General features: G+C 30.9%; 1 protein-coding gene across 9 annotated transcripts in view; it reads left to right on the top strand.

The window, feature by feature from the left end:
• The window catches only part of LOC125075747 (neuronal PAS domain-containing protein 2-like), a 90,589-nt gene that overhangs the window by 24,826 nt on the left and 49,498 nt on the right, over positions 1-16,265 (top strand). For all 9 annotated transcript variants that reach the window (XM_047687455.1, XM_047687456.1, XM_047687452.1 and 6 more), the window contains exons 2-3: positions 2,602-2,774; positions 13,718-13,872. In XM_047687455.1, the coding sequence (XP_047543411.1) occupies positions 2,602-2,774; positions 13,718-13,872 (328 nt within the window). The remainder of the gene's footprint in view (positions 1-2,601; positions 2,775-13,717; positions 13,873-16,265) is intronic.

The following is a 16,265-nucleotide window of genomic DNA, read 5'->3' as shown; positions in this document are numbered from 1 at the left end:
TGACAGGAACTATATTTGTAGTTATAGAATATATTTAAACTTTTGTTCAATTGTTTTGATACCAATAAAGCCTATTTCCCTATTATCAATATTTTCGTGTATTAATAATTTTGTATTTCTTTTTATTAGGATTATTTTAGTACTTTAATAATATTTTCTTTTTTTATTTAATATGAAACTTCAACACTTTATTTAGGTGGATGGACAAATGCGCAACCTTGCATCCGTAAGATTTTTTTAAGCAATTCCTTATATCTCCAGTTTGGCACTAACCTCGAGATCTAAGTTTGTTATGTTACTTGTGCCTGTAGGCACACTGGTTCACTGGTAGAATATCTGATGAGTGGGTGATACCTACCCAGACTGGTCTGCACAAAGCCCTAGGTTATATTTTAATGTTTCGTTGTAATTTCTACACAGTCCATATAGCTTGATAATTTTTTTTTTTTAATATTTCATCACCAGATTTAGTACAGATTAAAAAGTATTTAAAGCGATGTGAATTTGCATCGCTGTCGTTTTATTTAAAATGATGTCATCATAACAATGATAATCATGACCTTTCTCAAATAACTACGGGGATCAAATTAATTACAGAGAAACTCTTAACAGCGGTGTCTCGTTTTTCGCTTACAAGAAGTTCTCGTATATAAATTCAATTAGTTCACTTTGATCGATTTTTGTATGTGGTAACATCGCACACCTGAGTAAGTAATTGTTTTTAATATTAGCCTTTCAGTGTTGTCTGTAGACAAATTTAAGTATGTACCCCTTGAAGGGGGTAAATTCGATTTGATACGAAAGTTTAAACGAGAAAGTTATTTATATTAATTCACTCAAAATTTTGTATGATTACGGAGCAGAAATAAAAACAATTTTTTTTATTGCCAAATAATATTGAGATGTTATATAAATACACACACACTCACACTCAAACGAAGATGCGAACAATTTGCTGACGACAGGATTATATGAGTAGTGGTTAAATATATATATGTGAAAAGTATTTATTACTTACGAATCAGCTCAATGTTCTGCGCTTAGCAACGTTACTCAAGTTTCAGTGTATTTTATTACGAACTTTAAACTTTTGTTTTGTTATTGATTACGAGATATATTGATATGAAAAGATTACGTAACGCTATTCAGTATATCTTAATGTATTATTAAGATGAAATATTTTAACAAAAATTAGCGAGATAAGAACTTGTTTTTTTAATTATAAAATATGTATTCGATGTGAATTTCAATTTTGTTTGATTCACGTTACAAATTTATTATTGAGAAAGATATTTGTGAAACGAGGTATTGAATTGTATTTTCGCGTATGTTTTTCATATTCCTGTACTCGTATCCACGAATCCGTCCTTTGTTTCTCCCCGTGAAAAACCGTCGTGATTATTGATATTTTAAAAAAAAATATTTTTATGTAATAGGTAGATGGACCGCCAATTGGGCCACCTTATGTTAAGTGGTCACCAACGCCCATAGACATTGGCGCTGTTAGAAATATTATCCATACATTATTTTTGAAATGTGCCACCTATCTTGGGAACTAAGATGTTAGTACACTTGTTACACTGACTCACTCATTCTTCAAACCGGAAAACAATAATAGCTTGTATTGCTGCTTAGCGGCAGAATATCTGATGAGTGGGTGTTACCTACCCAGACGGGTTTGCACAAAGCCCTACCAACTAGATATATGTGAGCTATGAAAATAATTGCAGATGAAATATCGATTGTATTACAAAATATCTTACAGATTTTCAATGATCAATTTTGGAAAAAGCTTATTTACTTAACACGTTGCTGACAGCAATTTAATAAATTTAACTTTCATCTGAATCTTTATTGGTTGACGGCAGTCGATGACGGAATAGACGACCAATGAGCGTACAGTGTTTATTCGAATCAGTAAATCGGACTTTGACAAGCGTTTCACAAGCTTGAGATAAATCTCAATTAAACTAAGCGTGTAAAACTGTAAAACAAGTTTAAAAAAAAATAGTAATATGCAGTTACTATCCCTATTCTCTAACCTATAACTTGAAGTTAATACATCTTACTGGTGTCCTAGATATAAACATATTTTTGATATTGATTTGAATATCAATTTTATTTATTATTTCGTCATTTTAAGTATCATTAAATATACAAATGACTACCATATATATTAATAATTTGTCTATAGGTATATATAAAGGGTTGTATAAGAACGAAAAAAAAACTGGATAAACAGAAGATAACCATAGTTGTTTATAGTTCAATATATTATATATCTAATCCATCATATAAGATTAAACAAAAAAAGCCGAGATGGCCCAGTGGTTAGAACGCGTGCATCTTAACCGTTGATTGCGGGTTCAAACCTAGGTAAGAATTACTGAATATTCATATGCAAATAGCATATTTGTGTTTATGATTCATATCTTTTTTCGCGGTGAAGGAAAACATCGCGAGGAAACTTGCAATTTTACATTGGAGCAGCGTGTTGGAAAAAGCTTAAAAACCTTCTCCAGAAATGGGAGAGAAGCTCTTAACTCAGCATTGGGATATTTAAAGTCTGTTACTCACTATTTAAAAATAACTTTTCAACAGGGAAAATCCACGCGAGTTGCGAAACAAAGCAGAGAAGCAAAGAAGGGACAAAATGAACGAATCCGTTGCAAGATTAGCTTCGATAGTCCCGCCTGTTGTCAAGCCTGGCAGGAAAATGAACAAGAGGAATGTACTTCGCCTAGCAGCGCACTACCTACGCTCCCATCAACATGGTACGTAATTTCTAATGAACTTTTATCAATGTGTACGAACCTGTAGTGCTATCAACCGCTTACAGTTTCACGCCAAACGTGTCAGATTACCTTATAAAATCTTTCTATTGTGGTCTTCTTCAAACCCGGCTATCGGCATATAGATACTTTTTACAGTGGACTTTTTAGTTATTTTGAACCATTGTACCGTGAAAATGACGTCTAGTATCAGTACGAAATGTCAAATTTAAGCTATCTTTGAGAGTCAGACATATTCTAGATCTAGCGTGTATACCATCTTCGACTAGATCATCACTTTCCATCGGGTGAGTTTGTGGTCAAAGAGTTTTCTTATCAAAAATAAACAGTGCTTAGGTGTTCTCATATAAAATGTTCGCTCAGAAAGAATAACTGAAAATGATTCAGTCTCGTTTCGATAATAATTCAAGAGCACTGTTTATATATTTATTATTGTGTTCGAGACGTCGTTGGCTACTGTGACATGTATTGACCGCTGACACTGTGACAGAAGGTTACGCTAAAGTTGAACAACGCGGAGTCTTAAGGAGATAGTAGCCTGAAAACACACAGTCGTAAACTCGTCTAATAATTATTGGTGAAGCAAGGAAATTGCCATTACGTATAACCCTGATAGAACTGACAACAACGATGTCAATTTTGTTGAAAATTTAAAATAAAATTAATAGTTATATTGAAATATAAAATTAATTACTACGTTAGGTATCTATTTATATTTTTTTATTATGCTGAAGTACTTTTAATGCAACGCAAGGTGGCACTTTTTTTCTACAATAAATACGTGTCAACGGACTAGCTGCGTTCTGTCATAGACTATATCGTATCTTACTAATGAAAACGAAATTATAGGACCTTGTCAGCTTCAGATAAAGATTATTTTTTAACTATATGTCAATATAACGACTTAATTAGTATTTTACTTTGTTTTGCAAGTTATTAATAAAAAAGCATTTATATTTTTTTAAATAATTGCTTTTACAAGACATTTTGATAAATTATATTATTTAGTATAGGTACAAAATTGTATAGCGTATTTAAAAAAGTTAAAATACTCAACATGGCCGTGTGGCATAATTTACAACTGAAGCGGACATTCAAAGACAAATAAAATCGATGTACTAACTCTAGTAAAGCATTATTAATACAAATAATACATATTACAACAACAACTTGAATCCCACATCGTATATATAATATTGTAGAACAATATATTTAACAAATGCATTTTCTACCGATCACAATTTTCAGAAAAAATTAAAGTACTACGAGAAAGGAATAATTATAACGAATATATGTATAAATAGTTTTTAATTTTTTCATTATTTTATATATAGATGTTCGTACTTATATTAAATGTTTTATACTATAAACATTATCATTTAAAAGAGAATTTTATTATTTAATTATGTGAGCATATTGACGTTAATGATATATAATTTAAGCTTATTTATTGGTTAAGCTAATTTTTTTAATGAAAATCTAGAAATTAAGTTTATTGTAAAACAATTTTACAGACGCAGATTTAAAGATATTTCTTACCTATGTGGCCCACGGCTACCAACGTTAATCGTGAATTGCCCGTCTCGTACATTTTCCACGGTTGACGTTGCGCTTCCACTAATTCAACTCTACGGTCATAGCGTCGAGTGACCTTCCTCAAAAACCGGATTATCAAACGCGAAAAGAATTCAATCATTCGTGTCGTTCTCGAGATTAACGTTCAATAATACAAACTCACCACTTTGTATTATTTCTAGATAATACATAACTGCATGAATAATGTATTATTTATGATATTCTATAAGTAAACAATCCATTGAACGGTGTACTCTCTGATTTTTAATAACCGTTTGTTTTTGTCTCTTGTGACGCATCTATGATCTAGTTTCTAGTTCGAACTACGCTTCGTTTTTTGAATAATTATCTAGTTTCGCCACATTCCAACCGGTAATTGTTATGACTTGGAATGTATTCATATATAATTACTATAACCCAGCAAAATGTAGTAAGGTACATGGTATATTAATGTCCTATAAATAAATAATAAATAAATATTGGACAACATCACATACATTGCTCTAATCCCAATGTAAGTAGCTAAAGCTACTAACTTGTGTTATGGAAATCAGAAGTAACGACGGTACCCCAAATACTCTGGGTATTTACAAGACAACATAGAAAACTAACGAACTTTTTATAAATCGAACCCGGGACCTCGGAGTGGCGTACCCATGAAAACCGGTGTACACACTACTCGACCACGGAGGTCGTCGATTCTATCTTCTTCGTTTGCACTTTGAAAATCTACGATCTTATTAACATCATTGAATTTATTCATTTTATATGTATTCTTTGGTAATTTTATACGCTATGCTGTTGCATTTTATATTTCAGTTTTCACAAAGATATTTTATTACACTTTGCTTTATTTAAGGTTGTCTGAATAAGTTGGTACCTATTCAGACAACTCATCACATATTCTACTGTCAAATAGAAAAACTTCATATTGTTGTATTCCAATTTGATAGGTGAGCGAGCCAGTTTAAAAAAACCATTCTTCAGCGAAATATAAATATATTTTCTTACTGAAATTATCATATTACTCATCGTTCAGATATAAATTTAAACGCATCTTTTATAAAGAAATTCTATACTTGAGAAGTTTCTTATCCTCCCTTACTTATGCGATCTTCAAGAAATCAATCGAAGATGCCTTACAATAACGAAAACTCCTCGCAATTTCTAATACTACTATCCATAATACTAAAAGTTAGAAATCTTTGTATATAATATTTCTTGATTTGGCTTTAAAATTCCGCATAAAATCAAATCATAGGTACATTATATCTGTATCTTTGATAAATACATAACAGTAAATAATCAATTTCGAGAACATTAACGATGGCATTAGTTGAATTTGTTTCCCGACGGTGACAATATCCTAAGTCGAGGACTGGCTAAGAAGGGACTATGACATAAGATTTCCCCTAAGCGGACGCTACAGTAGTCTCAGTACTCATCAAGTCCAGTAATCACAACTCGATAAAATAAAATCTAAATGATTTTCTAAACATTCTCTTACCCATCAAAATAAATAGTATATTTTTAATTTTATCCATTTTTGTAGTGTTTATTATAATGACTACATATTACTATTAAAATTAATATAATTGTAGAGACATCTACCCACTTTTCCGCGCAAAGTCGAGACGGATGTCTAGTAAAATATAAATACTAAACAATTAAAAAGGAATACATAATGTTACACATACAAATCTGCGCAGTTGAGTTTTTAGTACAAGTTATTAGTTCTACGCAACATACCCGTCCAACTTATATCGTGAGTCACGTTGGTAGGAGTTACGACCCGCTTTAGGTAGCTATACATACGATATTATACTAATTGGGGTATTGTTTATTACGTATTGGAATTTATATTTTATTAATTGATTACATCTAATGTGTTGAATCGATGTAAGGTATTAAAAAAATCAATAGATGTCAATTATTATTGAATATATAACCGATCGTGATAATTTATATCGTGCCGTTTTTGCGGGAGGGGGGGGGGTCGTCTATTAAAGAACAATACGAACAAATATACATACTCACTTTCGCATTTATGATAAATAAATAATAAATAAATATTGGACAACATCACATACATTACTCTGATCCCAATGTAAGTAGCTAAAGCACTTGTGTTATGGAAAATCAGAAGTAACGACGGTACCACAAACATCCAGACCCAAGACAACATAGAAAACTAATGAACTTTTTCAACGTCGACCCGGCCGGGAATCGAACCCTCGGAGTAGCGTACCCATGAAAACCGGTGTACACACTACTCCACCACGGAGGTCGTCAAATATTTGTTGTGTACATGTAGTGTTGACTTGTCGATTCTTATTCACAATATAAGTATTTGAATGTCAATGGCATTACAAAATTGTATTTAACATCATAAAATCTCTTTAATTTCTTACTAATTGTGATCTGTTTTTGATTTCACATATGTTTTCTAATTGACTTTGAGGTAATTTACAAGCATTTTTTTATTAATACTCACATCTCCAAAGACTGGATTTTTTATCTTGTTTCAATTTAATTGTTTTACTACATTGTGTACATTCTACGTATATATACATAAACCTTCCATCGTGTATATTTACGTCAAATATACGCACTATTGTACATTTTGTTTTTATATCTTAGCAATTATAAAAATAAATTGAACGAAGTCGAATTGTTAAAAAAATGTACATTCTTAATATTATCCTACGCGGATTTGAATTGATTCGAACAGGATTAAATGATGTAACGCAAGTTTATTTTATACGCATATTTAATATTGATAGTTGCAAATAGTCACGCAATCGCGAACTGATTGTAATCGGTCACTTCTGTCCATAGAAATTAGCATTGTAAGAGGCATTCCTTAGATTGCCTAGTGAGTGGGACGTAGCTAGTGGAAATTTATTTGTATTTGCACGTAGTGGTATGTAGATCGATGTGCATCAAGATCAATTACTTCTTAGTATTGAAAGCGAACTTGCCTTAATAGCTGTTATACATACAAACATCGACTACGTCTTAAAATACACTATTATCGATAAAGCTACAATTTTCTTATTATAAATAATAATAAAATGATCCAAAATGACAAACTTAATGTACAAACTTTATTGCATAATACCTCAAATTCTGTTCAATCACCGATCCCTATTGGTCTAGCAACTAACAACCAACTAAGTTAAATATAACGTTATTATTTTTCAAATTTAATTTAACATAGAGAAAGACATACAAAAATGTCTAAGATATTTTTTTAGCATATGCTCTATGCTAATTAATTAGTATGCCCTACGTTTATTGAATGAATCATTATGAGTAAAACATAATAATAATATATTCATAGCACTTAGCATAGTGGATTGTTCATGAACTAATATTACATTGTTCGATTAAAGAGTCGTGAAAAATCTATCATTACATCTTTAAAACACGGTCATCCTCATTTAAACACTGATATTAAATACTGATATTCGATATAGAATCAAATTAAATGATATCGGAAGGCGAATTCAGTTACCAACGTGCGTCCGCTACTTTAATGGTTCGCAAACGAATACTAATGTAGATTGTTGTATTGCACGTCGTATTGCGTATTATGGACTCGACCTCATGTGCTTATATTGTGCAATAATTTAAGCCCTTCATCGTTCCTCGACCGATTTGCATCGCTGAAAAATATACCTTCATAAAAATCATTATGTTTTATAGGAGCAAAATAAAAAATACTATTCATTTTAACCATAAGTGCGAGAATACCAAATATTTAAACTCTTATTCGAGATCTCGAGGCTAAAATTAAAATAAAAAAAGTATTACAACAGTTTACTTAATAATAATAATTGAAGTAATCTTTTATGAACAATATTTTAGCAGATGTACGACGCACAGTTGAAACGCGATTGATTTAAAATATATATATAGACTACGGACACGTCGCTGATGTATAATTCTCTCGGTGATGGATTTTCAGAATTTCAATTCCAGGAATATCCATACTAATATTCTAGGCTATTTTATAGTAAGGATAGGCGTTTTTGTAAACGCTACCGCAAACCTTGCTTGGAGTTTATATTCGTTAAAACCTGTGTATATTTCTGATGGCCGTGAACTGAACGTGATTATCCAGATCCACCCTTTTAATCGGATAAAAGCATATCTTCAAAAATAAAGAATAAATTTCAATTCTGACAGGTGACGTTCGACGTCCGTTGGTCATTATTTTTCATGATTTATACATCAGTGTCATGTCCTAATTTTGTCGATTTTATAAGTATAATATAGTTGTTTAAATATTAAATTAAGTAATTTGTTTGGAAAAATAAAATGACTTTCTGAACAATCTATTATAAACTCGACAAAATCTCTTTATAGTCGAAGTTCGTTAAATCAAAAACATATACTTTTTTATGACATATAGATTTAGCAGTAAGTCTCTGTTTAATATGCGTATGTAATGTTTGAAATCGGTACTTAGTCACACGTGAGAATGTTTCCATTTTAATGGTATTTTATATTTTTGTTATTGTGCGATTATTAATTTAGTCATAATCCGTTCAGTCGTGTTAGTTTGATGAAAGAATAAAAAAAACATACAAAACAAACAAATAAATGCAAAAATAATTTTTCATTTACCCGGAATAAATACTTCATGTTTATTATTCCATGATCTAAGTACCCGTCATTAATTTTTTTAATTTATTTATTTAATCGTTCTCATTTGAAAAAGGAACCACATTCCACATCAACAGTGTTATTTTTTTAATTTAAATCATCCTGTGTTTTATTAGAATTTTAAAAATAATTACACACTAAGAAGTTTCAGATAATTAAGTCATTTTACAGAATAACGATACAGATCTCGAATAGTTTCGTTTCGTTGCATAATAATGCAGCATACAATAATGCTCATTTAATGTCACGGTCATTCACTTCCCGATAACACTGGATCGAATTATTTGACACACTGTAGTAATCTTTATCAAATTATTAACATATAAATTTTATAAATGTTACCTTTAAATAAAAATAGCACTTTACATTTTACGACTTGTATTTAGATTGAAAAAAGTACTTCAAATATCAATTAATTATATTGGTCAATGTTTCGTGATATTATAAGATACTTTTTTAATGAAAGTAAGAATGTCTCTCATATTAAGAATAATAATATGAGGAGAACACACGAGGCTGTCTGTAAGAAGTATTGGTACAAAAGATAGGTGGATAGATCATTATTATTGTTTCCTAAGTAATTTTCTCGGTTCACATTACAAATTGCTAAGGAGTAATGAACTTGTACAAAAACAGATTATTTTAAAAATAATCTTAATAAGCTTACTCAAATTGCTTAAATAATACATTTTTATCATATTACGGGTTAAACAGCTTAAGTCGCCCACACTATTGATCGCTTCTAAGCCAACAGATAAAATAGAAAATTAAAATTGAAACAAAATATAGCTTCGGTATCCCCTCCTGACAATTTTGTAGGAAATTGGAGGATTATATTTCCACTTTTTAGAACATTTTCATTTCAATACGATTCAATTTACGGATAAGGTTCGAAAACTCGCGAGTTCAACGGGTAAGTTCTAAGTATACATATGTTTAATTTTTATGTTCATTTTTATATAAAAAAATCAGAGGTATTTGCCCGGATTAGTACCCGTAATAACGGTCGGTTGATCTCACCCGTATCCCAGAAAAATAAGATAAAAAAGATCTAAAAAATACATACTGATGCAATCATCTCCGTTACTCAAGTTTTGTTACAAAAATATAATAATAAAAGTAAAAGTTCGGAACAAACCTCGTAATATTAATCAGGCAAATAATTTACCCGAAATTTACTTAACACATATAGAAAATAAAATTGCATTAATCATTGAAATCCGCTAAATAGCATGCCCGAATTTTAATAACACAATGTAAGCAAAACGAATATGAATGGAAAACACTGCAACTGCTTACTTAAAACATTACTAGCGAGCTCGACGCTTAATAAATATGTAATACGATACGTAAACACCATTCGAAAGCGGATAAGAGTTACAATACAAAACCGTAATACATAATATTTAGTTGAAATTTTATATATTGTAATTTCAGTAGTTCGGGATGGCAAAATAAAATTATGTTGTACCATGATATTTCTATCTCTCTCTATATTTTTACAATGATCACAATCATCCAATTGTTTTCCTTATGACAGCTCAATCACTTTTAAAATAAGAATTAGTGTTACATGCCAGTATTAAATGTTATAAAATAATATTAAATAAAGTTGTACAAATTATTGATCAATTAATTACAATAATAATTGTAATAATATGTAATAATAATAATAATAATGTGACATTATTAATGATATTATTAATTATGATATCCTATGACGTAGCACCGTATTGGAGGCTAGGGCTAGTCTCGTAACAACATAGATATCTATATAACTGAATGTATTTATTGCGGTTCAAATTTGAGCTTACATCCAGCTATTATATGTAAGATGAGGTACAGTACAACATATGCAACATTTCCCATGGATGGATGGTATCAAAATAACATTGATAAATAAGGCGTATTACTCACTACAAGATTATATTAAAAATAAAAATTCTTAGTGGACTTCTAGGCAGGATATATAAAAAAAATAATTGTTGTTTACTGACATATTTCTATAATTGAAATGGTAGAAAAGGGTAACTATTAAGTTTCTTGGCGGTTCCTCTCAGTAGAATCTACTCTCCGAACCGGTGGCAGCTTTAAATTTAATTTAACAGCCTAATTGAATTAAGAATATTTAGATTTGATTTTGATTTTGGTATTTTTTAGTAGGCTAAATATGTTTCTCTTGAATTTATATGAGATTTGAATCTCGAAGGGGATGAACCTATCAATTATAATGTTAGCAAATAAATATATTTAAAACTTGTTACGAGTCATCTAACATCGTAAACCGTTAAACCGCTAATGTACCGATTTTATCAAAGGAGATTTTTGTTTTTAATACATTACTCTGATCCCAATGTAAGTAGCTAAAGCACTTGTGTTATGGCAAATCAGAAGTAACGACGGTACCACATACACCCAGACCCAAGACAACATAGAAAATTAATGAACTTTTTCTAAATCGAGTCGGCCGGGAATCGAACCTCGGAGTGGCGTACCCATGAAAACCGGTGTACACACTACTCGACCACGGAGATCGCTAAGATGATTTAACTGTATTTATTTAAAAAGGAAACTTGTACAATTGTGTGTACTACTCGTTAATATGGAGAGTCTTATTGAAAATCCAAGTAAACCAATACATATCATACTAATACCAGAGGTTGCAACGCGTTTCGAAGCTCTAACCTATATTGAAATATTGATATGTATCTCGATGGGCTTTCCAGTTTCGCGCGCTTTAAATTAAGACTATCAACTCGACAAGCGTAAAAGATAACGCTCGAAATTCTGTATAATTTTGCCCCATCCGGACAGGCGTAATACAAGCATCCATTACTAGCATTTGATTTAAGCCTTATTAATCTATATTATATATATAATAAAATTAGAGTGTCTGCTTGTAATATTAAAATGACCGTTTTTTACTAAATGCATACACTGATACATGTATACACGGTACGTATACCAAAATAACATTTTTTCAAATTTTGTCTGTCTATTTGTTTGTGCCGGTTAATCTCTGGGTCGATTTTGACGTTGTTTTCACTGGCAGATAGCTTATGTAATAAAGAGGCTACAACAATAACTTTTTTATTTAATTACGCGCACGAAGTCGCGGGCATAGCTAGTAATAAATTAAATTAAATTTAAATGCCACTACAGGAGAAATAACTTATCAGTCCAAAGTTGGTTATGTAAAAAGTGGTTAAGATTTGGTGGAATTAAATCCGGGCAAGGTGTCCATTAAACCATTTGCCTACTGATGCAATAAAATAATATATATAAAATATCGAGTCTACATAATAAACGCAAACTAACATATTGTTATATATTGTTAATTAATTACCGCCTTCATGGTTTTTCTGTTTGATCTAAAAGTTGACTGGCAGAGAATGCCTTCTCATTCAGGCATTATGTCCGCCTTTTGTCCCATTAACTTTATGGTGGTCAATAAAGCATTTAAATAAAATAAATAAATATTATTACACGGGGCACGATCGATTTTTCCACTATCACAGCGTATTTTTTTTTTTTTCAAAAATTAAGTTCTGGAGTGCTTTTATGTAAGAAGAAACTCGAAACTCACTGCAGACCGCGAACGTGAAATGTCAAATTGACTATAATTATTGTATTATTAACGTATCAAAATGGCGTATCACAGTAAGTCGATTGTCAAAATTTCACGATTGAGATACGAAGTGAATATTGTACTAAATTGACGTCCGTAAATTACGTTTCGTTACATAGCATACAATTTCGACACAATACTTTATTTAAGAAAACATAATATGAAAATCATATCAGATAAAACCTAGCTTGTACGTTCGTTGTATTTGTAAATTCATCAAAGTTTTCTCGAAAAACAAAAATTTAAACATGAGTCAAATAAATTCCTTTTTGTTCCAGAATTTTTTTAAGCGAGGCTTTTACAGAATCACTGATTATTGTTCAAGGTTCTTTAAATTTTCACATGCTTTTTTTATCAATTTTCATTTGATGTATACGAATGAATGAGATCATTTCCCGTTCTTTAATTAAATTAAAAAAAAAAAAGTTTACTTACTTTCATACTGCCGATATCAACACATGTCCTCTTAAACTTAGAAACCATTATAGGGTTTTATGTGATTTTTATTAGCAATAGATTATGTTCGAATTTCGAACTGGATTGAATGGATTAGTTATAATAATTAATTCAGCCTTCACTTTGCAAAAATTCATGATATGCAAGGATTAAAATTACTTCGTAAATACATAACTCACGGCAAAAATGCAATCTATATGTTGATGAGTATCGTGGACGTAACCACCCCCTTCTTCTGCTACTCAAACACATGCATAGTACTTATTAAAGAGTGCTACTGAATGTATTTTCTATCATGTTATTGAAACCAAATTTTCTTTACAAAATTCTTTACGAATTTTTTATTTCTTAATCGAGACGTTTTGTTGTAAATGGTAGTTTTGAAAATGAGATTTAGAGTAAAAAATTTACACTAAAAAAGCGCTCTCAATTTTGACAGTTGAAATAAATTATCGATACATATTTTCTATACTTTTATGTTTTAATTTTACAAAATGAAACCACAAACCTTTAATACTCCACTACTGAACATAGACATCCCTTTATTGATTCCACCTATATCCGTCATCAAATTAATTATTGTATTTTGTTGCAGTATTCGGTAGCAGCATCGATCGGGGTCCCGAGTTTAGTTCTGCGTTCACGCAAACTTTGCTGAAAAGCCTTAAAGGATTCCTGATTACCACAACGTACAAAGGGATCGTGGTGGTCGTCTCGCCAAATATTCAAGAATATTTGGGCTATACTGAGGTGTGTGATAAGAATTCAACACTAATCTGTACATAGGTACGGACAAACTTATTTTCTCAATTATAATGGTAATAATATAAATGGGAAAATAACTTTGCCTGTTACGCTTTCCCGACTGAAGCACGTAACCGATTTTGGTGAAATTTCGTACGAAACAAACTAGATCAAAAAGGGTCGCATGCAAGTTCTGAAAGTATTTTCGTCACAGACTGAAGCTAGTTAGAAATGAAAATAGTTTTCACGGAAATATATAACTTTCAAATTACGTACAACGTATTTAATCATAAGTCTGTACTAATATATCCGTTGAAGAATGTTTGTTTGTTTGAAAAAAAACATGCTTCAAATTGACTATTTATTGAGTCAGGCTATGTGCAATATAATATTATGCCACAGCACGCAGCAGCAGAAGTGGAGCAACAACATTTAGCGCGTATGTAACTGCACGATGTCTATTTATTTATTTATTTATTTATTTATTTATTTACAAATCGCATATTGAAACAGATTACAAATATGTATATACAGGGTTATTGGTACTTCGACGTATTCCGGTTAGGGGGGGCAATAGGGGTGAAGTGAACTATTTTTGAGGTATCACGTTTTTTCAAAGTAAGTCGAAACGCGATAACTCAAAAATGGTATAATTTGAAATATACAAATGAGAGTTAAAATTGTCGCAAATAGACACCCCTATGTTTCATATAAATAAGAAATCCATTGATGTGAATTTTCTATTTCATATATACAATACAATAATTATATTTTCAACCCATCATATCGATTTAATTCTATATTTGCCAAATTACAATGAGATACTCAATTCTCAAATTAAAATTAGGTCAATGTTGTAAGGAAAATTTGTGCACATTAAAGACTTAATTGTCTAATGAAGATTAAATAGAAATAACTATAATACAAACAGCTGGTAATTCTGCTATATTATGTAAATCGCCGCCACTCCTGACTTTGAGGTTTCTGAACTGACTTTGAATGGCATATATTGCTTGCATCTCAACCAAGGATCCAATTCAACTGGTTGATGTGCGTATAAATAATAAACAAGCACTCTACAAAAATATATTTTTTAATTTAGTATCGAAAACACTAATGGGTATTATATAATATATGGATATTGTATGTATATGTATATAATGTAACTAAATACCCAATACATAATTATCATTTTAGTTCCCAAGGTTTTGGCAAGACGCCTTAGCAACGTAGGGAATGGTTAAGAAATATTTCTTACAGCACCAATGTGTATGGGCAGTGGTGACCGGTCAACATCGTTTTGATTACATTACAACCTACGGATTAATTTAAAAAAAGTATCTCGTCTTTTGATTTTCATTTCCAAATTTGAAATATTAGACAACAAAAGATGTGACTTTATTTATTTATCGGAAACTCATAATTAATAACAATCAGTTAAATATATTATTATATAAAAAGTTAATATATTATTATAGAAAAGAGAATATAAAATCAAAATATACTTTATTCAAGTAGGCTTTTACAAGCACTTTTGAATCGTCATTTAACAAACTATTTAAAGTAAAGCTACCACCGGTTCAGAATGTAGATTCTACAGAGAAGAACCGGCAAGAAACTCAGTAGTTACTCTTTTTCAATATCTAAAAATACAGTCATGTTAGTTAAATACAATTATATATGTATGTTATGTCTCCTGCCTCGAAGTCAACAAGCATTAACTCCACGCTTTTTTATCATCAATATCCTCTTGTATCGAATAATTTGCCTTCGTTACCAATGTATTTTTTACAATTGACTTGAATCTATGAAACGGCAAAGTTACTGCGGAATTTTATTATAGAAGCGGATACCTTGCCAAGAATGATTTATTGACTTTGCGGAGTCGGAAACTTGGCGTTCTAAGCTTATCCTTACTTCTTGCGCAAATACAATGATTATCACTGATTTTATCAAAGTGATCAATGCTACTGTGAATATACATAATATTGTTGTAAATATACTGTGACGCAACAGTCAGTGTTCCTACTTTGTTAAAAACATCCCGAAGAGAGTCTCTAGCTCCAAGATTATTAATAGAACGGATTGCTCTCTTTTGTAAAATAAAAACAAATTAAATATCTGCAGCATTACCCCAAAGTAATATGCCATATGACATAATGCTGTGAAAATAACCAAAATATACTAGACGAGCGGTATCAATATCAGTTAGTTGTCTAACTTTTCTAACCGCGTATGCTGCGGAGCTGAGTCTTCATGTCAGGGATGATAAATGAGGACTCTACTGAAGTTTGGAATCCAATGCTATTCCCAAAAAAACCGTAATATCGGCTGCATTAAGATATATAATATAATATAACAGAATATGTGCACAGACAACGTAAGTAGATGGTAATAGT

Source organism: Vanessa atalanta, chromosome Z, assembly GCF_905147765.1.
Source record: "Vanessa atalanta chromosome Z, ilVanAtal1.2, whole genome shotgun sequence".
NCBI lineage: Eukaryota > Metazoa > Arthropoda > Insecta > Lepidoptera > Nymphalidae > Vanessa > Vanessa atalanta.
This window is presented reverse-complemented; position numbering and strand designations above follow the sequence as displayed.